The sequence below is a fragment of the Colletotrichum fructicola genome (assembly GCF_000319635.2).
Source record: "Colletotrichum fructicola Nara gc5 chromosome Unknown KSG_Nara_v1_contig04, whole genome shotgun sequence".
Classification (NCBI taxonomy): Eukaryota; Fungi; Ascomycota; class Sordariomycetes; order Glomerellales; family Glomerellaceae; genus Colletotrichum; species Colletotrichum fructicola.
This window is the reverse complement of record NW_027094054.1, coordinates 1369789-1390901: the sequence shown is the minus strand read 5'-3', so window position 1 is coordinate 1390901 and position 21113 is coordinate 1369789. Positions and strand designations below refer to the sequence as shown.

At 54.8% G+C, this 21113-nt stretch overlaps 5 protein-coding genes across 5 annotated transcripts; 3 read left to right on the top strand and 2 right to left on the bottom strand.

Moving 5' to 3' along the window:
• Window positions 1-35: 35 nt before the first annotated feature.
• Window positions 36-2591, bottom strand: CGGC5_v007197 (Bifunctional solanapyrone synthase; the record flags this gene model as incomplete). The annotated part of the gene is made up of 6 exons (XM_032035737.1): window positions 36-625; window positions 929-1156; window positions 1207-1415; window positions 1485-1906; window positions 1972-2442; window positions 2508-2591. 6 exons carry the CDS (start codon window positions 2589-2591, stop codon window positions 36-38), a joined length of 2004 nt encoding a protein of 667 aa, XP_031885287.1.
• A 3002-nt stretch (window positions 2592-5593) lies between these two features.
• Window positions 5594-7103, bottom strand: CGGC5_v007196 (uncharacterized protein; the record flags this gene model as incomplete). Its single annotated transcript, XM_066151819.1, has 3 exons — window positions 5594-6050; window positions 6121-6643; window positions 6716-7103. 3 exons carry the CDS (start codon window positions 7101-7103, stop codon window positions 5594-5596), a joined length of 1368 nt encoding a protein of 455 aa, XP_066008632.1.
• A 4238-nt stretch (window positions 7104-11341) lies between these two features.
• Window positions 11342-12398, top strand: CGGC5_v007195 (uncharacterized protein; the record flags this gene model as incomplete). Its single annotated transcript, XM_032035733.1, has 4 exons — window positions 11342-11850; window positions 11914-12037; window positions 12093-12236; window positions 12291-12398. 4 exons carry the CDS (start codon window positions 11342-11344, stop codon window positions 12396-12398), a joined length of 885 nt encoding a protein of 294 aa, XP_031885283.1.
• Window positions 12399-13470: 1072 nt separating this feature from the next.
• Window positions 13471-15992, top strand: bglM-1 (putative beta-glucosidase M; the record flags this gene model as incomplete). Its single annotated transcript, XM_032035732.1, has 5 exons — window positions 13471-13597; window positions 13657-13964; window positions 14019-14447; window positions 14506-15226; window positions 15280-15992. The coding sequence occupies 5 exons, from the start codon at window positions 13471-13473 to the stop codon at window positions 15990-15992; spliced, it is 2298 nt and encodes a 765-aa protein (XP_031885284.1).
• A 2859-nt stretch (window positions 15993-18851) lies between these two features.
• On the top strand, window positions 18852-20986 carry betA-9 (Oxygen-dependent choline dehydrogenase; the record flags this gene model as incomplete). Its single annotated transcript, XM_032035730.1, has 3 exons — window positions 18852-18863; window positions 18920-18947; window positions 19023-20986. 3 exons carry the CDS (start codon window positions 18852-18854, stop codon window positions 20984-20986), a joined length of 2004 nt encoding a protein of 667 aa, XP_031885145.1.
• Window positions 20987-21113: the final 127 nt, after the last annotated feature.

The window sequence follows — 21113 nt, the reverse complement described above, 5'->3', positions numbered from 1 at the left end:
GTTTGTAGACTTGATTAAGACGATGTACATTATTCTCATGAGACCAGCTTCAGGGGCTCTTCCTTCTCAACCCAAGGCATAACCGTCAACTCTTTCCAAATACCCAACCACCGCCTCGCCTTCTCCTCATACTTCTCCCGCACCCCAATCTGCGGATTCGGCCTCACGACCATGTTAAAGAAATCAGACAGCCCCCGCGGCGCATACACCCTCCACTCCCCATCCGCCTCCACCCGCACGCCAATCATCGCGCTCGTCGCAATCCAGCTATCGATCCCCGCCTCCACGCTCTCGTGCCGCGGACACGGCGCGCCGAACTTGGCCTCGTACCACAGATGCACCCGCGCCTGGTTCCGGATCTCGACTTCAGCGGGGATGTCGGCGAAGAGCGCCCGTCCGCGCTGGATGGCCGCGTCCTCGGCTTCCCAGGAGAGGTCTGTGTCGTCGAAGTAGACGAGGTCGTAGTCGTGGATGCCGGTGGCGGGCGGGAGGCCGCTCATGTGGTTCCAGATTGTTTGGGAGACGGCGCCGGCGGCGAGGTACCAGTTCGGCAGGTTGAGGGCTGCGGCGCGGGCGAGGACGGTGGTGAGGGTTGTGTTTGTGGAGAGGATTGCGCGGAGGTGGGCTAGTTGGGATTTTAAGGGTAGGCGCGCGGGGTTGAGGGGGGTCATCTTGGGGAGTCTGTTGGTGGGCGGGATGGGTTGTGATGTGAAGCTTTTGGTGTCAAGGTAGAGCGATGAATCACACAATTCCGGATTTGAGAAAGTAGCCAATGCGAGCCGGTGATTTCCTGCGGAGCCCGCTTTTCTCCGTTCCACGACATACAACTTCTTCTCACAGCTCAAGACCAAGATATGCTGACTCGTCCCGAGTTCCATCTACAAAAGCTTCCAATACCCCGTACACAGCCCCTTGCTCGTAAACATACCCGCCGGATCAACCGCGCGCTGCACTGTCCTCAGCCGGGCCAGGTTCTCCTCGCCATACGAGCCCAGCACGTCCTGCCTGCTGCGGAACGCGTGATTCATGTAGCGGTACGGCACGAAGACGCCCAGCTCGCGGGACGCGGCCTCTGTCTTCGCGAGCCAGGCGTCCGCGAAGGCGTACGTTGCCGCGTCGTCGGTGGCGTTGGCCCAGGCGATGGTGATGAGGTTCTCTGCATGGCAATGTTAGACATGGGCACAGTGAGGGAGGAAGGCCGCGTACCGAGGATGGCCTTGTCGCCGGATAGACCGAGGGCATTGCCACCGCGCTCTTTGGCGATGCGCAGCGCGGAGAGCGTGATGGGTTGCGAGTCCATGCCGGCGGTGAGGCCGCTTACGTTCTGTACTTTGAGGGCCTCGGTTTTGAAGATTGAGGCGGCGCGTTGGAGCATTGCTGGGGAGGAGTGCCAGCTTAGAGAGACGAAGATGTGTCTACGGCGAGGCAGCTAAATCAGTCTCGAGCTCGTCATGGTGAGATGCATCAGCCAGGGAGAAACATACCGAACGCCATAAGCAACATCACTCGCAAAATTAGGCGACGTCAAATTCCCCGTCCTCGACAAATACGGTACCGCGTTCAGCCCATTATACGCCGCCGGGGACGCCGTCGCGTTGAGGTACCGCTGCTGCACCGTGTACACGAACTCGCCCGTCGCGGGCGCGATGCGGTAGTCGGTGTAGAAATTCACGTTCGGGTCGGCGCTGGACGCAGTGACTAGCTTGTCGAGCTCCTCGGTCACCGCGGCCGTCTGGTTGTCGGCGAACCGCGTCGTGGCGGCCCAGATGGGCGTCTCCGGGACCGCGCGGAGCTTGAAGGCGGTGACGATGCCGAAGTTGTTGCCGCCGCCGCCGCGGAGGGCCCAGTAGAGGTCGGGGTTGGTGGTGGGACAGGCGGTGGTGATGGTGCCGTTGGCGAGGACGATCTGGTTTTTGTTAATGATCAAGAATCGTTGTGGGAACATGTCGGGTATGTCAGAGTCTGTCGCACCTCGTACTCGAGCACATTGTCCATTGCAAAGCCGAGCTTGCCGCCGAGATCGCCCTGTCCGCCGCCCAGGAGAAAGCCGCCGAGCCCGATGGAGCTGACCCTCCCGACAGGAAAAGATAAGTTCAGGCTAGAGAGTGCGGTCAGGGTGCTCCCGAGGTTATGCCCCGCGCCGAGCGTCACGACCATCTTGTCATTCTCGTCCGGCACGACCTTGCGCATGCGCGCGGTGTCGATGGTCACGCCGCCGGGGGCGTTGGAGTCGTTGACCTCGCGCGAGTGGCCGCCGCCCTTGATGGCAAAGGGGCACGCATTCGTGATCACGATGGCGAGCGCCTTGGCTACGTCTTCCGGGGCGGAGGGCTCGATGCGGCAGATTTGGCCGGCGAGTTGCTGCTTCTGGTCCCAGAACTGCGTGGTGTCGTTTCGGGGGTAGAAAAGCGCGGTGCCGAAGGTCGAGGAGAGCTCGGCGCACTGGGATAGGCGTGGAGGTGTCAGTTTTGCGGGATCTGAGGTCTAGGGGATGAGGGAGAGGTTACGCTTTGTTGACATGGTGCAGCGGCAGCCTCGCCGGGGGAGGCAAGGACGGCGAGGGCGAGTTGAGCGATCGAGTTCGCCTTCATGATGGAGGTTGCTTGGGTGTGTAGAGCGTTCTATCCATCTGGTTATGGCCAAGAACCCAGCGTGTTTTATAGTTTGCAATGGCCATTTCCGGTCCTTCACTTCTTTCTTGATCGCTCATAACAAGGTCTGAAAAAGGCAGTTGACAACTCGACGTATAGGGGCGGGGCTGCATTGCGCTTCATCTCGGCGTGGATCTCGCTCGATGACACTGTCAGCCGGGTGCATCTCTCGGGGTTTCCATCATGACGTTGTAAAAGCTTTGAGTTTTCTCTATGGTATGTTTCACAGTCTCCATTGAACTCTCAAGAAGGCAGGCCACATTATATGGCCTGGAAATATCCTGGAAATGTAGTATTGGTCCCTCAGTCCGGCGTGGGCACCGCGGAACCCGTGTCAGCCGGTTGCATTGTTCGGATTTACACACCATGGAGATAAGGCGTTGTGATGACTGCCGCCAAGACGAAGCGAAGATGAGTTGTCGGCAATTGGCCCGCTTCGTCTGAAGTCAGATGTGACAGTATATTGATATAGAGAACATTTCGACGGTATGGTATGTTGCGGAACGCCTCCGATTGCTGGAGGACTCTTCAAAATGGCAAGATGGCCACTATTCAGTCAACTGCAACTCCATGTTGCGGCAAGCATCTCTCATCCCTCATGGAACGATTATCATGTCTTGTTTATCGAGTCAAACCCAGCTACAGATTGAACATTTTCCCATACAGGCACCGAGAGCCCACTACCCTAACACAACTTTTGATCGCCCAGAGCTCCTAGATCTACTTCTTTCGGGCCAGAAATTTGAAATCTTCATCCTCCAACACACCAATTGTAAAGTGCTTGCTTTCATCTGTCTCATCTTGGAACCAGCCCAGGTGAAAACCAAGGTGGGGAAACATTCCATGCAGCTCGTCTGTCGAAAGTAGCTCGGTGCCCTCCGGCAGGTGTGACAACGCGTTTGAGTCTCGCAGCAAGCTGGCCAGAGCGGCGAAACTGTTGAAGCCATCTGGAGCGAGGCCCTTCACGTCCATGGATAGCGCCCGCCCCTTTGAAAAACCCCACCATCGAAGGGCAGCGGAAAGCAGACCCCACAGGTTAAACAGTACGACTGAGCTTAGGATGCCAATAAGAACGTAGGTGGCCGTCGCGTCCTGTACAAGACGATAGTCTCCCTCACCGAAAATAGTTGCTTCCACCGCCGGGAGGCCCTCGATCGGGGGAGGGCCAGTCTTTGAACTGACGTTGATATCTAATCGATTCTCGATATTCGCCAGCTGTGCGCTAATAAAGGCCACGTTTCCGCGCAGTCCGTTTAGTATTTCCCCCTCTTTCGATGGGTTTCCAAGGTCTTCATAGGTAAACTTTCCATACGGTTGCATCAAAACTCCGTACTCGTTCCTGAGAGAAACCCATTTCTCATGTAAAACTATATCTGGAAAAACGAGCGAACTCGTTATCTCGAAGGGATAGCTCCATGGCTTTCTTGTGGCCTTATCAGGCTGTGGAGGATTTTCCGGGTCTATGGTAAGGACCCCATTAATGGGAACAAGTTGCACCTTCGTTGTCACCTCCGTCCACTCATAAGTACAAGAGTATATAGATATAGAATCAGAAACATGGGTTCCATCGGAGTATGCTCCCCAGAGGTAGGTTTCGTGTCTCTTGGTTACAAAGTCGAACTCGCTGGAGTTACGACCAAGGTGACATGGAAAAGTCACATCTGCTGTCAAAAAAGTTCCGATATACATTTTACCTTCGGGGTTCGTGTCTTTGGGGGTAAGGATAACGTCTCTTGTTTGGACTTCAGTGCCGTTCGAACAGGTGTATGGTCGAGAGACAATAAACTTTTCCCGAGCCTCAGACACCACTCTGTAGTCGTTCCCCAAAAGCCTCCTACATGTGGAATGAAGCTGCGCGGCTGGCGTCGTGATATTTACCGACAACGTGCGGGACAATTCCATGTCTTGCATTCTTCCCAGGGCGGGGAAAAGTAGATCGTAGTAGGTATTCAGGGGATAGTTGAGGCTGGTTTCCCTTTGACGCATGAGAAGACTGCTCAATGACTGTCGTGTGGTGGCATTTACGGACGGGATCTCAACTGGTCGAGAGCCAAACCAAGTTTCCTGTTGGAAAAGAACAGGTTCTTGGTGAGGGGGTGTGTGTTTCCCGTCAAACAGAACGGATGTGAATGTGGTTAAGAGTCCGCAGGCCAGTGCGACAAGCTGTGACATGGTGACGGTATAATACTTCAGGCGGATGGATCGATATAGCGCTCGAATACCAACCATAATTATCCAGAAGTGAAGAGTCTATCTCTTTACTACTGCACGTCCTGGTGGATAAATTCCAAAAGGTGTATAATGATCGGTATGCCGTATTGTAGGAGCTCATATATAGAGATATACCGAGCATTGTCAAGGCTGGAATCGACGTCCACAAGAGGTGCGTGTAGCCTTCCTTGTCTACGCTAGCTAGCCCGTCAAACGAAGCCGAAATACTCTGGGTTACGGCTAGACCAGCAACGACACCAATGATGACTGCTCCAGATAGAGCTTGAAATGAACGTCTCACAGTCAGAGGTGAGTACTTGCATTGGCTCCAGTCCACGGAAGTTTTCTCGGAAGCGAGGAGTGTAACTTGATCGAGAAGTACCGCATGTTCACGGAAAAAGAGCATGCTTCCGAAAATGGTTGCTGGATCCCGCCGCCAAGTCGACGTATTTCTAAAACGGCCGTAGCACAGAATGGTGGAAAGGACGGCGGCAGCAATAATAGCGAACAGAACCGCCATTGACAAGCAAATCCACCTGTTCACTACCAGCCTATTAACGGTAGATATCCTAGTTCCCATGGCTTCTACACCACCCTTTTCCCGGATGATATAGTGGCCAAGAAATGGGATCATGACCTGCACCACCTTCTTAGTTGAATTGAGCAGAATATCGTTCTCGTACAAAGAAGAGTCGGATGTGTTAGCAGCGCCATCCCTGAGCCAGTCCAAACTAACCGGACCATCGACATGCTCGGTGGTCTCCGGATCGTAGCCGTTGACGGAGAATATGTGTGGATGGAGTTGCTTTGCTAACCAAGTCCCACGGGTTGGCGGCAATTGGTGTCTTTTCCTCGTTCGAGATCAAAGTGACATTGGGACTAATACCGTCATCCGAAACCTCCACTTTTGACAACCATGCAGCAGAGGTACAGATCACAGCGGCAGCCTTGCCAATGACAGGCCATGGAGGACTCGAAGAGTTCTTGACCAATGGTCCGAGCTGCGCCGCGTAGTAAACGAACTGCTTGTTCTTTTGCGGGAGGCTCGAACACGATCTCTCTGGCGAGAGCTCATTGTCGATCATCCACTGGCCCGACTTCCTCGGTCGTGGTGGGGGATTCCACTCGTACTCCACCGAGATGGCCTTGTCGCACCCTTCGAAGTATAGCTCGACGTCGAAAGTGTACCTGTAGATTCCAGGCTGACTTTTTTCCTCACGCTTTATATTTGCAGAGTAGTTTTTCCAACTCCAGACACTGTACTTCCGCGAAAAGACCGTCAACCACGGCTTTCAGCGGTTCTCGGACAGTACCCCGAGAGCCGTCAGACGTATCTCCCCGGGATCTAAAGGTTTGGTAGGCGAGTTCGTCGTTGACACCGAAGGGATAAGCCATGTCGAAGTCCCGGATCGCGCGCACGTTGTAGAACGCGCTTGTTTCCTGCGGGATCTCGCTTGCGTTGGCATACTTTTCGGTGTCGAAGGAGTCCAGCGTCTGGATGCTGACATCGTACTCAGCACGAACGGTAGCCAGGCTAAACAAGCCGGGGGCTAGTGCAATCTGGGCCGTAAGGATAATCGACGTGACGATGACGAGCGAGAGAAGATGATGCTTCTGCTTAATTGACTGAATGAAGACTTTGGGCAATAACATCGACGTATAGTCAAGCGTTGCCTTAGTTTTGTTCAGTGTCAGGCCGCTGGAATGTAAGGCGATCCATGGCATATATCTCATGGCTTGTAGCTCTACCCTTGCCCAGAATGCGGCGATGATAGTAATTACTGCATTGCGCGACGTTAGAACAAGTCCACGCCGCCTTTGAAACTGACTCATGAGAGGGTGGAGGGGCTCACCAGCTGTTGGGCCAAACCGCCATATGTACACGAAGCTCTGTCGAGCTGCGACGACTCCATCGTGGCGCTGAGAGTACCAGAGGAGGAGAGATAGAACCAACGCAAAGACCACGAATAGGGTTGCGAAAGATACGAGAACAATGGGTCTTAGCCATTTGGGCTGCCAAATCGCCGTCGCAGCCGTTTCGGACTTTGCCTCGTCCACTCTATCAAGCTCTTCACTGACCATGGATTCGGTTCCGATGACACTAGTCGAGTCTATCGGCTGCGGCGACGTCTCAGGCTCGGGTGGAGGCAAAAAGTCGTTCATGAGGTGGTCGTGTTCTGGCGCGCTAGCCTGGCCGTGGTGACGAGGGCTTTCACGAAGGCGGGCGGAAGCTTTGCGCATCTTCGGGACTGGATGTTCAGATCTTTGGTGTTTGGAAAAGACTAGTAGAAAACCAGTCACAAAACGTTATAGGAGGCAGCTCTTGGTTTGGTCGGATAATGCTCTTTCCACGGATGACGCTTCTCTCTCAAGTTGATCCGGCCAGTCAGTCCTCGGGCAACTGTGCGTTCTAAGGGCCTGCTTTTGTGCGATATTCCGGCGAAGTATGTGAGCTCGCTGCCTAAATTAAAAACCCCCAAAATGCAAAATCACTGGCGTTTGTGACTGGCGGTGCTCTCAGACTGGCTCCCGATTTGGCCGTCTGGTGCCTCAAGAATGCCGCCAAGGGTGACACGAGTGAGCTGGACAGCCCCCTACCGGACCCCCCGGGAGCCTTGCATTGAGGTCCACTTGTACGAGTGAACGGCAACTCTTATTGGAATACTTTAATGTCAAGTTCAGTCTCACCACACCCTTAACACACTCTTAACACACTGTGCCACCTGGAGCTGAAATTCACCTTTTCAATCTGAGTGCTTGAAATTCACCCTCTTCCAGCCTCACTCTCGACTCTCCCAAATAGTCACTTTGTCGAAGCTAACCATCTACAACTTGAGAAGATTACATTATCCACATCCATCTTTCTGAAACAGCACAGGTAAGAATCAAGAATTAGCCCTTTTGGAGAAAACGTGGGGAGACTACATGTACTTGCCGTCATCCAGCGCTCGAGGAGGGCGGCTCTGAAGGCCATGGGTTAGGCAACTGCAATACAAGACGGTGGCCTCTCTGCGATCTTATATCCTGTGAGTAGATAAAAGCTGGTTAATGAAGTAGGTCGTAGGCGAGGATCACGGTCAATATTGACGTCCAAGTCGAACCAAGCTTCAGGCCGCAGGAGAAGCTCTAGGGAAGGCTTTCGTATCAGAATGGTGCTTTGAAGCAACCTACACCGGATCGTCGATCTCACTCCTCCATGCTTCTCGGTTAATTTCTTCGCCCAGCTTCGAAGTGCAGTTGCGATTTGTTAGGATCACCAATCAGTACAGTGCGGCGTGATGCCGCTGCGTGAACGCCTACCGGTGCGACAGCACTGCCGCACCCCTCCAGTCAGTACGGCAACTGTTTCGCTAACACGCGGAGAGGCTTATTCACCTATGTCGTGACAGAGGGCCTAATCAGAGTTAACAGCTTTTTCTCTCAGTACAGCTTGATGAATTAATCTGTTTTGCTACGAGAATGACAAAGCTGAGTGCCCCTTCCCCTTTAGGGCGAGGTCGAGGTCGTGGCGATGGAGAGAATAGCCAAGAGCATTGCTAGTGCTTCTTGGGGCCTAAGATGAGGTCAAGCTTGTAAGTTTGTTCATTCCATCGAAGGATTAGAACCATAGAACAATATCAAGAATGAAACCGGCGACCCCGTACGGGTCAACCCCGGACAAGCTCACATAAATCTTCTAACGTCGTAGCGCACCGGTACAACGATTTCGGTCTCCGGCGTCCGTCATCTCCACTCGTACACGGCCCCGTCTCGGGGTAGCCGGTATTTTGACGGAGGGAAATCGGGACGGTGTTCCTCCAGTCGAATGGTCTATCGGAACCGACAGGGAACTCCTCAATGCCCTGATTTTCGCGTCGTTGCCTTGTGGTTTCTGCTGAGATCACATCAGTTTTCTTATTGCGTGATTGTTCGCGCCATCAGGCCCTTGCTGTTGGGGACCGCAAATCCTCTCGGGTCTCTTTGGCCACTCGGTTGTCTTTGAGTAGAGTTGATGGCGATCATCCGCAGCCAAAAAAGCCGCATCAAAGTACATGGGTTACGCCTTGTGTCAGACGTGAGGGTTAACCGCAGGATAATCCTGAAGCGCCGACGATGATGCAGTCTCCAGTGTCTCGGTTCCCCAGCAACGGCATGTCGACGCCTCCGTCTGGCCCTCATTGCCCGAAGTCAACAACAAAACAAAGAAATGCGGTGAGATGCTAATGTTGCCATGGAAGGGCATCTCGGAACTGCCGTCGTACGGCCGCGCTGCTTCACGTTGTCCTCTGGCGGCCTATTTCCCACGAGTTGGCACGGGGCAACGTTTGGCTCGCTTAGTTGGTCTAAGCGAGACAAACGAAGACAATCCCAGTCCGATATCAAGAAGCGTTCGGTCTCGCTTTTGTTGATGTTGTGAAGCCACAGTAGTAAATCCTATATCTCCTAAGTTTCTTAGGCATGTTTTGTCCCCACGACCCGCTCGGCATGTCCGCACAGTACGAGTCAAGTGAAAACCACATGCCACCGCCAAATATACTGCACGGTAATACGCCTTTTGCTATTGTTGCCTGTTGCAGCGGTCACTGCAACTGCAACAGCTTTCAACTCATACGACATCAATCAACGCCGCGTCGTTCTCAGGCATGATCATGTAACCCTTACTAGGCCTGTATTTGTGGTGTCAGCTTGTTACCCATAAATTTAACTTCTGTCATGTTGTTGGGGTGAACTTTTGCTGGAGTTAATTGTCTTGTTTCATGCTTTTCAGGTTTCAGTTTCGGTTTTATACAGAGAGACGGGAAAGGTTGGCAGCCTGAGAAAGACATGGATAGCACAGCCTCCGTTGCAGTAGCAGGTTTATTGGCTCGTGTTATAGTTCGTTGATCGCCGCGAACCCGCAAATCACATCAAGTCCGAAAACACAGCCCTAGAATTCTCAGAGAACGAGCTCCTTTCGATGAATATATAAGGAGACGGACCGCCGTCGCTTTTGCACCTCCTGGCTTCGTAGTTATCACCATTAACTAACTCGTTTTCCTCATTTGTCTGTCGACCACAGTTTAGAAAGATTTCGAAAAAAAACCAACTCATCCATCCACCATGAAGTCTCCCGTTCTCCTGTTGCTCATCGTCTCACCCCTCGCCGTTTTTGCTTGGACTGGAGGGGTGTACGATACTGAGGACGCTTGCAAGAGCGGGTGCCCTGGAGACGTGAGTACAAACAGCACCAAGCCATGGTAGGATTCATTGCTGATTCGTCGGAGTAGTGTTCGAGACAGAGTGGCACCTTTGACAGCTGCTCCGTTTCTCAGTCCAAGTAAGTGTATTTGCCCTGAGTTTTGGCATATTCGCTAGGCTAATTGGTGTTCCCAGCGTATATTGCAATTGCAACTAAAGGAATCCGTTTGAAGCAGACTGGGCGGCCGGCATGACTGCACAAATCAAGGCATCGGGCTCAAGCTGCTTTGGAGATTATGGGGTGTTTCATATGGAAATGGTTTGAGGTCCTTAGAAGCTCGATGGAAATTTATGTGTCAGATCATACCATCGATAGATGTGTTTTGTTCGATGATTTGAAACTCGCTTCCGCGGTCACATTCACCGTGCTCAAACTTCAGCTGTGAAAAATACGCTGCAAGATATTAGGCCTCCAGGTTCCTATTCATTCCTCCACAGTTGGCTTTCATCTTGCAACGAACAAGAAATGAACAGAAGTTTTAGCTCTGCATGTCCGACTGACCGTTGACTCAACATTTGTGCCGGATAGCGACCAGGTAGAAATAGCAGAAGTTGAGTCACGTCAAGCTACTTATCAAAGACTTCTCCCATCTCCCTTGATTTGTTGACGAAATTTACGTATGCTTCGGTAGAGTTGGAAAGCCTTCGACGGTGAGTGAAACGCGAAGTTTGAGTAGTCATCCTATGCGAGTTAACATCCCGAGGCCTTACTCGCAGCTTGATATGCATACTCGTTTCCCTGGGCTGTGAACATTGCAGCCTCTAATGTAGCTCTTAAAAAATGGCAATGGCTTCTTGTGTCTCATTATTCGTCTCCAAATGTTTCTATCAAGCATCCATGGATGCAAAGGGTCGAGCCAGTTTTGGTCGAGTTTGTCTTACGAAATGAACATGGGTGCGATACGACTCGCCAGAATAACAACCACAATGGCCCGATTGCTGGATCTGGCTGCCACTGCCCAGATGATGTCACATAATCCGATGTTTTTTATCACTGCTAACCATGCCAAGCCACACATCCGAGCAACAGAGGCTGAAGCATGGATCGACCAAGTGGCTCCGCCAAGAAACATGGGACGATGCGCAATGTCTCCGCCACCAGGCAGCAGCACCGCCACTTGTGACCGACTTCACTTCTTCACGATCAATTTACCAACCAAGCTGACCAAATCACCCACTCGAAGCCCGCAGAGCTGCAAAAGTATTCGAGTACAAGACGTATAGTTACCTTGTCTCCATTCATCGCAGCCCGAGATTCGACAATGGCCCACGAACCGCCATCCCTCTCAAACCTCATCTCCTCCTACCCTATTCTCTCCAGCCTCACCGAATATGTCTCAACCCTAGATCTCTTCCACCTCGCTCTCACAAATCGCTCCAATCACGCTTCCATCCTCGGCTCCTCCGTCATCTTCGACCGCCTCAAGCGCTCGTGTCTCTGCGACGGTCGCGGCCTAGCCCGACGCCAGAACTTCACTGGCTCACACCGCATCCACTACTGGAAGCTCAAACTCAGGCAAAAGCCCAGAATCGACTTTGACGAGCCCATTGAGGTGCGGTTGTTCAACCTCAAATGCGACGAGACCGGCGCACTGCCGTGCGTCAGGTGCGGCATCAACATTTGCGAAGAATGCAGGGACTACCCGCGCTGGCCAAACCGCTCTATCTACTCATTTGGCCGGCCGCATCTCAATGAGCCTTGTCAGTCTTACAATGTCATGTGCTTGTGCCCGCCGTGCGACGAGAAGCAGGAGCAGGAAGTCAAGGGAAGGTATTTGAATGAGAGGTGTGACTGTAATGTCTACAGTCGTTGGATCTGTCTGAAATGTGCTAGAGAGTTTGACCGGGAGGCCGGTCGGTATTACAACGAGCACACCGAGTTTGAGGGGGGCTGGGCGGAGGATGATTCAGACGAGCCCATCACCAAACTATTGCACGATCATCAGCATGATCGGGTTGTGAGTCTTTTTTCTTTCCATTACTTGATGGCATGATACTGATTGGTTTGAACAGTTCTGGTGCAAGTGTGGCGCGACCGTCCCTGACGAGATCGATCCCAGGTGCATGTGGTGTAAACGCCGTCACCGGCCCGAGGTAGAGTGGTGGAATGAGGCGACAGAGTTAAAGAGGGCTGGAACTTCTGGAAACCCATTCTATGTTAGTAAAACCCTCCAAACAACTGCACATATGGCTGATATGCGACTACTGCAGGACCTCGGCTACCCCAACTGGGTGACTGATGACGATGGGAAGTACCCAGCTCCCTATCCGAAGCTGGGATACGACCGACCCGGCGAGGATTCTCCTGCACCTTTGTGAATGAAGGCGATCCGGGTTTTCCGACTTGGCCATGATGAGATTTCATCACCACGGTACAGGCACACAACGTGGTTATCGGTCCGTTCCTCGCGAACCATGATGATGTGACTCCCGCCGAGGAGTGAACACCAACTCAACCTCGCGCGATTCTTAATCGCTGACCAATACCCAACATCAATTCAACGAAGGCGAAAATCCAGACCGACACTTTCTTACCAGGGCCACTCCCAAAGGAGCGGATATACCCTCATCGCAACCCTAAAGCAGTCAACTTAACCACCCAGCTCCATCAACCCCGCTCCCCCCATCGGCGATGCCAGCTTAAATGACTCCCCAATCAAGGCTTCTCTGCGCAGCCTCGGGTCAAAGACGAGCAAACAGCCCATCTTTGCCGAAGTATTTCCGCCATAATCCCAGTCACCAACCAACACCAGCCCACCAATCTTACGACCTTCCCCGCACTCCCACATCACGGCATCACCTCGACTCACGCCAACAGACATGCGATATTCCCCCGACAATCCACTCAACCACCCCTGTGCCCTTCCCCACGATTCCCCGCGTGCTCTGCCAGTATGGTTATTCTGCAGAATGCACCCAGAATACCGCCGAAGAGCCTCCATGGGCATCCCAGAACCAAAAGAGCGTGCTAATCGCCTTCTTCCCCCTCCCCCGCACCGTTCGGATGACACCTACCCCACAAACTACTACCGGATTGACAGACTACTACCGAAAAGCTTGGTCCGAGTGGCCGGCTTCGCAGGCTCGCAGCCTCGATGATCTCATCCCCTCGGATTTCAGTGCTGGAATTGGGAACCTCGCGGTGGGACTTTGGGGAAAGTTGGGCGTGATCATGGGACTGGGTGGGTAATGGAGAAGGGCCGACGGCGTATGCGCCTAGAGGATTGAAGTTGCAGCGGCGTCGGGGACTAGAGGGCGGCCGTTCGTTGAGTCTTCTCCCGAACCGAGCCAGAGAAAGTAGTCATAAGTAGCTGGGAATCTCGAGAATTTGGTGTAGTTGGCTCAAGCAGCGCACACTTCCCGGTCAAACCATTGAGTTCTCCTCGTCATCATGGTGAACGCCGTGCTTACAACCGTCGTGGCGGCCCTCGCGGGTCTTCGACTCTGCGCCGCCCAGAGCGAGTACACGAACGAGACAGATCCTTACTACGGCCAGAGCCCTGCTGTCTATCCCACCCGTGAGTCATCTTCTCTCCAGCCTTCAAGCAAGGCAGTTCACGTACTTACAACCACTTAGCGGTGGGAAACGGCACTACCAATGAGGCTTGGGCGTTGGCCTACCAGCGCGCAAAGGCCCTCACTACGCAGATGACCGTTGAGGAGCTCGCCAACTTCACTCATGGCTGGACGGGTCTCTGTACGGGAAACACCGGCTCCATTCCACGTCTCGGCATCGAGCCCCTGTGCCTCCAGGACGGTCCGGACGGCGTACGCGCGCAGGAGTTTGTCTCTGCCTTCCCGGCTGGCATCCATCTCGGTGCCGCGTTTGATCGCAACCTGTCCTACCAGTACGGCGAGGCCCTCGGTGCCGAGTATCGCGGCAAGGTAAGAACACCAACATCCCAATCAAAGACACAGACCCATTGACGAGCATCTCAGGGCATCAACGTCGGTCTCGGCCCCGTCGGCGGACCCCTCGGCCGCATCGCCCGCGGTGGGCGAAACTGGGAGGGCACAAGCAACGACCCGTACCTCGCCTCCATCAGCGTCGGCGGCATCGCCAAGGGCATGCAAGACGCCGGCACCATCGCGTGCCCGAAGCACTGGATCCTCAACGAGCAGGAGTACCGCCGCAACCCGGAGACGGGGCTCGGCGAGGCCGTGAGCTCCAACGTCGACGACCGTACGCTGCACGAGCTCTACGTGTTCCCCTTCATGGACGCCATTCGCGAGGGCGCGGCATCCGTTATGTGCTCTTACCAGCGGTCCAACAACTCGTACGGCTGCCAGAACTCGAAGCTGATCAACGGCGTGTTGAAGGGCGAGCTTGGGTTTGAAGGGTTCTTGGTGTCTGACTGGGGTGCGCAGGTACGTCTTTGTCTGTCAACTGTGAGAGTTGTAGATCGTATGCTGATGATGGGTGTAGCATTCCGGCGTAGCGAGCGCGAACGCAGGACTGGACCTCGTGATGCCCAGTGAAGGCTTCTGGGGCGCTTCCCTCGTCGAAGCCGTCAACAACGGCAGCGTCGCACATGAGAGGATTGAGGACATGGCCACCCGTATCCTGGCTGCGTGGTACTACACCGGCCAAGACGGCGCCGACTACCCCGCGGTCGGAGTCTACTCCAACCTGCAGAAGCACGCGCCCGTAGACGTGCAGAACGGACACAAGGCCCTCATCCGCGAAATCGGTGCCGCCGGAACTGTGCTCGTCAAGAACGTCAACGGCACTCTTCCCCTGAAGAGCCCTAAGTTCCTGAGCGTCTATGGCTACGACGCTGCTCTTCCCCCGAGCCCGTGGGCCAGCACCAGCTACGGCCCTGGCTTCGGCACCGACGAGATCAACACGTACAACGGAACCATTATTGCCGGCGGCGGTTCGGGTATCACCACCCCGCCGTATGTGATCAGCCCCTTCCAGGCCATCCAGGACCGCGTCATTGCGGATGGGGGTATCGTCAAGTGGGACTTTTACTCTGAGAACCCGAGCCCAGCCTACGTCAACACGGAGGCATGCTTTGTGTTTATCAACGCGTGGGCATCTGAGGGATATGACCGTCCCAGCCTGAAGGACGACTTCAGCGATAATCTCGTCAACAACGTCGCGGCAAACTGCCCCAACACCATTGTCGTGCTTCACTCAGCTGGTTAGTCCTCCCCTTAACACAGCAGTTCACCGAACCAGACTAACACCAAGCAGGAACAAGAGTCATCGACGCCTGGGTCGACCATCCCAACGTCACAGCCGTCCTCTTCGCCGGCCTGCCCGGCCAAGAATCCGGCAACTCCCTCGTCGACATCCTCTACGGCGACGTCAACCCCAGCGGCCGCCTCCCCTACACCGTCGCGCATGCCGAGGAAGACTTCGGCGTCCTTCTCAACTCCAGCGCTGAGACCGGCCCCTTCCCGCAGGACGACTTCACCGAGGGCCTCTTCATCGACTACCGCGGCTTCGACAAGGACGACATCAGCCCCCGCTACGAGTTCGGCTTCGGGCTGTCGTACACCACCTTCGCCTACTCGGCCCTCGCCTCGTCCCCCGTCGGCAGCCCCGTCGCCGGCCTCCCGGACGCGGACGTCGCGATCGTGCAGGGCGGCCACCCGCAGCTGTGGGAGGAGGTGTACTCCGTGACCGCGCAGGTGCATAACACGGGCGATGTGGCGGGTCATGAGGTCGCGCAGCTGTATGTGGGCATCCCTGTTGACGGCACGCCGATTAGGCAGCTCCGCGGGTTTGAGAGGGTGTACCTCGAGGCGGGCGCGAGCGCGACGGTGGAGTTCAAGTTGGTGAGAAGGGATCTGAGTTTCTGGGACGTTGTCGCGCAGCAGTGGCGGCTGCCCGAGGGGGGGTTTGACGTGTGGGTTGGCGCGAGTAGTCGCGATTTGAAGCTGAACGGCACGTTCACTATTTAGATGGAAGGATAATGTCTAATTCTGAGGTGGATGGTGAGGTGAATGAATGGTAGTTTAGGGCTTCTGGATAGCTTCATGATATCGATGATCATCTTGACATGAAGTGCGGACATGATGATGTTTTTTGTGCCAATTGCCGCACTTCTTGATCTAGATAACACAACTGAACAGGCTCAAGATAAATGACTAATGTGCTGTATCACTTCTCGTTGCTGGTATCAAGTAGAAGAAGGTTTTTCCAGTTCGTTTTCCTTCTACAATGATGTCGTCGTCATCGTTGTCGGTGTCCCGCCGCCGCCGGTGTCTCTAATTACCCATCCAATGGTATGTTGTCATTTCCTTCCTCTGCCGCTGTCACCTGTTGTTAGCCATCATTCTCCCTTGTTGTTGTCTCTTCTAGTCGTCTATCATCATCGTCCTTCGCCGTCCCGCGTCGCCGTGAGTTATCCCTGGTTGGCGCTCTTGTCCGTCATTGTCATCATCAATGTCAATATCGCTCTAGCAGGACAGTGTTTCACTTTTAGAAGGCACCAGCCACCAGGCACCGACTGTCCCAAGATTTAGAGCTTTCCTAATCAATTGTACCGTCGGGTAACTGACGTTCTCCGTGGGCTGCCGCATCACACCTCCAAGCACCATCCACGCCCACATGCGTCCCCCAGCATTCAACAACTCAACAATACACAATGCAGAAGAGCAAAACGGCAAAAGCAAATGCATCCTCGGGGAGTCGAACCCCGGTCCCCAGCTATCACGATTTCTCGAATGGAAGGCTGGGATGATAACCGCTACACTAAGAATGCTTGGTTGTCGATCTGGAGGAATCCCGGATTGTTGACAGCTGGCGCCGCAGTGATGATTATATTGTGGCTGGCGTCAATTAGGGCTATGTCTCTCGCTTGATCGAGTGGGGAGTTTCGGAGAGTTCGTGATGAACTCGGGTGGGACAGCAGAGCGGACATGGATCGCTGAGTTCAGATGAGCCGCCGGAGCCTCCCTCCCGAACGCCTCACCCAGGGATGTGGAGATGAGAGGAACTGTTCCGCTGTCATTTGAAGATGCCCAGCCTGATGCAGGATTCTTTCATTCATGTTGAAGAGCACAGACAGTCGCAAAGTGGCAATCCCGCGGTTGAGCTTCTACAGCAGATTCATGTACCGATACATGCATCGAGTCTTGAAAGAAAGAGTGCCAAACGCAACTGAGGACAACAATGATTGCGCATCCCATCAAACAGAAACAAATGGTACCGGAATCGAGTCAGTTAAGCTTATTTACAGTGCTTGAGCTTTCGTGGAGCCTCTGTATCCGGCCTGACTCGGCTACAAAATCGCCGGCGGCAGAGCCACTTTAGCAATCTATTAGCGCCCCCTGTGGCGTTTTGTAGGGCCATCACAAAATTCATCTTTGATTACATTTGGGCCATTCTGCTGGCTCTTGTCTTGTCGACTGACAACGCGAGCAACTCGGAACATCAAAATTGGGCGTCAATGCGAAAACGTGGCTCAGAGCCGCAACACTCACTTGGCGACCGGCGCATGGCTGCACTGACGTCTAGCCCCTTTCCGTCAAAGCTGAAAGAGGACATCGAGAAAGGAGTTCGTTTTCGATTTCTGACAGAGCTTCAGCTGAGATCCCGTCGTATTGAGATGCGCGCATGCAATGCAGGACGCAATTCTAAAATCCCCAACAGATACACGTAATCACATGAAAAAGGGCTGAATGAGCCTAGCGACCGTTGGAAGACATAGCCCGGGGATACCGGCGAGAGTTGAAATCTGACAGCTATCAGGCGTTGAGGTTCGGGGCAGCTTCTCGAATTGGCTTGTTCATCCGCTCTGACAGTTGAGCATCAAGTCGGGAAGTTTTGAAGCCCCATGTTAGCCTCGGCTTGAATGGCCTTTGTGGACAGGATGGGGAGAAAACCCATGTCGCAAACGAACAAGACAAACGGGCTTCGCAACTGATGTGCGGGGAGCTGTGACCAAATATCAGGGCTGCGGTCGTATTTTGGCGCTCGAACCTCGCGACCAGGGAGTGCGAGGGGCCAGCACTAAGACGAAACTAGTGGACCGCCAACACTGAACAGGCAAGACGGGGCAGCCTAGACAGCTCGGCAAGTCGTCAAAAACTGAAGATCACCATGAGGGGGGCCCTCCACGCTTGCCACGCATTCTGGGCCCTGTCGTTGAATCTCCGAGGTTGCAGGCATCCGGAACATGGGTCGTCCTTTCGGCGAGGGGAGATCCCGCTGAGTCTACTGAACTGTAATCGCATCAGATGATGGGTGTCTCTCTGGGCGAATGCGAATCTAAACTCAACTTCACGGACGAAAGAGATCGGATGATCCAGTTGACTCGAGAATGCAACACCACATCTCTGAGTTGTAAGTGATCACCAACAGTAGTAAATCAACCACATCAAGCAAGTCATCTTCACACCGAGGTGTAAGCACTTGGCAGTAGTTCCATTCGGTGTTGCAGCGAGGATACTCTGCACCCCGCACGAGATACCCCCCTTTACGCATTGGAGTGTCCCCTGAATTACAGCAAGGGAAGAGGCGATGCCAATGTTATACGACACCTTCCAGATGTCGTCATCGATGAAGAATTACGCAGGCGAATGGTCACCACCTGCATCTTAGCGGGCCGACCCCGGACGCCACGCGGAGAAGGCGCGGAACTGAGCCCGGACTGCATGGTCGGATAACGCGGTCGACGGAACTAGGCCTCGATGTGGACGCCTCGACAAGGGGCTGCGTCTTCTGCTGTGGCCATCGACGGCGTGGAAGGGTTGCAACGAAGCTTCGATTCTAGGGAGGCAGACAATCGCAATTTGCGCGCATGTGTGTTGTCGATCATGGCGTATAAAGTCCGACCATCCCACGATGAGTCGGCTTGGAGATGGAAGCTAGAACAACCAGGTAGACATTCCTTTTCACTCCTTACACACCAGGTAAGTCTTCAGCATATCACCACCCCAAGCCATGCTCCCACGTTTCGACGTCGCATTCTGACCATTCGCTACCAGGGACCGTCGCCAAGAAAGCCTTCTTCACAATGAGGTTCTCGCACTTTTTCGGCCTTCTGGCCGCCTCTTCTACCGTTGTCTCGGCAGAGGACCTGACCGGCTACGAGTACATCGTCGTCGGCTCCGGTGCCGGCGGTGGCCCTCTCGCGGCCCGCCTCGCCCTCGCTGGCAAGAAGACCCTCCTCATCGAGGCCGGTGATGACCAGTCGGCGAACGAGAACTACACCATCCCGGCCTACAACGCCAAGGTCACCGAGGATGACGCCATGTCCTGGGACTTCTTCGTCCGTCACTACGCCGACGACACCCAGCAGGCTCGTGACTTCAAGACCTCCTACGACACTCCCGATGGCAGCGTCTACACCGGTCTCAGCCCGCCCGAGGGCTCCACGATGAAGGGCACTCTGTACCCTCGCGCTGGAACTCTCGGAGGCTGCACTGCTCACAACGCCCTCATCGCCGTCTACCCTCACAACTCCGACTTTGAGCACATCGCCGAGATCACCGGCGACGACTCTTGGTCCGCGGCCAACATGCGCACCTACTTCGAGCGCATGGAGAAGAACCAGTACCTTCTGCCCGCCCAGGAGGGCCACGGCTACGACGGCTGGCTCACCACCGAGACTGCGCCTCTCAGCATCGTTCTCGAGGACCCCCAGCTTCTCAGCCTGCTTACCGGCGGTGCTTTCGCCCTGGGCAATCTGACCGACTCCGTCATCAACCTCGCCACTCTCATTGCCGGTGATGCCAACTCCGCCTCCGACACCAGAGACACCTCCATCGGCTACAACCAGATCCCCATCTCCACCAACGAGGCCCACCGCACTGGCTCTCGCGAGTTTGTCGTTGCTGTCCGTGACGCCAAGAACGCCGACGGCACCCAGAAGTACCCTCTCGATGTCCGTCTGAACTGCCACGTCACCAAGGTTGTCTTCGACACCGATGTCACTCCCCCCAAGGCCACCGGCGTTGAGTTCCTCGACGGCCAGTACCTCTACCGCGCCAGCCCTCGCTCCCGCAACGCCGGCGAGGGTGTCCAGGGCTCTGCCACCGCTTCCAAGGAGATCATCATCTCCGGAGGAACCTACAACTCTCCCCAGATCCTGAAGCTCAGCGGTGTCGGCCCCAAGGAGGAGCTCGAGAAGTTCAACATCACCGTCGTCAAGGACCTCCCCGGTGTTGGCACCAACCTCCAGGACCACTACGAGATCTCCGTCCAGGGCCGCACTCCCACCAACTTCACTGCTCTCGACGGCTGCACCTGGGGCTTCTACGGCCAGGACGACCCCTGCATCACCCGCTGGGAGAACCCCATCCTCGGCGACCACGGCCTCTACAGCTCTCCCGGCCTGGCTGCCACCATGTTCTACAAGTCCACCACCACCGAGAACAACGAGTGGGATGTCTTCACGTTCGGCGGCCCCGTCAACTTCCGCGGCTACTTCCCCGAGTACAGCTACAACGCCACCGTCAACCACGACTTCTTCACCTGGGCCATCCTCAAGTCTCACCCCAGAAACACCGCCGGCGCCGTCACCCTCCGCTCCGCCGATCCCCTCGACATGCCTGACATCCTCTACAACTACTTCGACTCCGGCGTCGGCGACTACGATGCTGACCTTCAGGCCATGGCCGAGGCCGTCGAGCTCGCCCGTGACGCTTTCACTCGCCAGCTCGTCCCTATCACCGAGGAGCTGCCCGGCGCCGACATCGTCGGTGTCGATGCTGTCAAGCAGTACGTCAAGGACGCCGCCTGGGGCCACCACGCCTCTTCCACCTGCCCCATCGGCGCCGACGACGACGCCATGGCTGTCCTGGACTCCAGTTTCAGGGTCCGCGGCGTCGCGGGTCTCAGAGTTGTGGATGCTTCCGTCTACCCTCGCATCCCTGGTACCTTCACCGCCGTTTCCACTTACATGGTCGGCGAGAAGGCCGCGGACGTCATCCTCAGCCAGAACGAGTAAAGAACAAGCACCAAGGACTTCAATGACATGGAATTTTAGCCGCATAAAGACTAGCATATTGTAGAGGAAGAGCGAAACTGTTGCGTTCGTGTAGATAGGCCTTCTTTTGTTCACTCATTTGATTTAA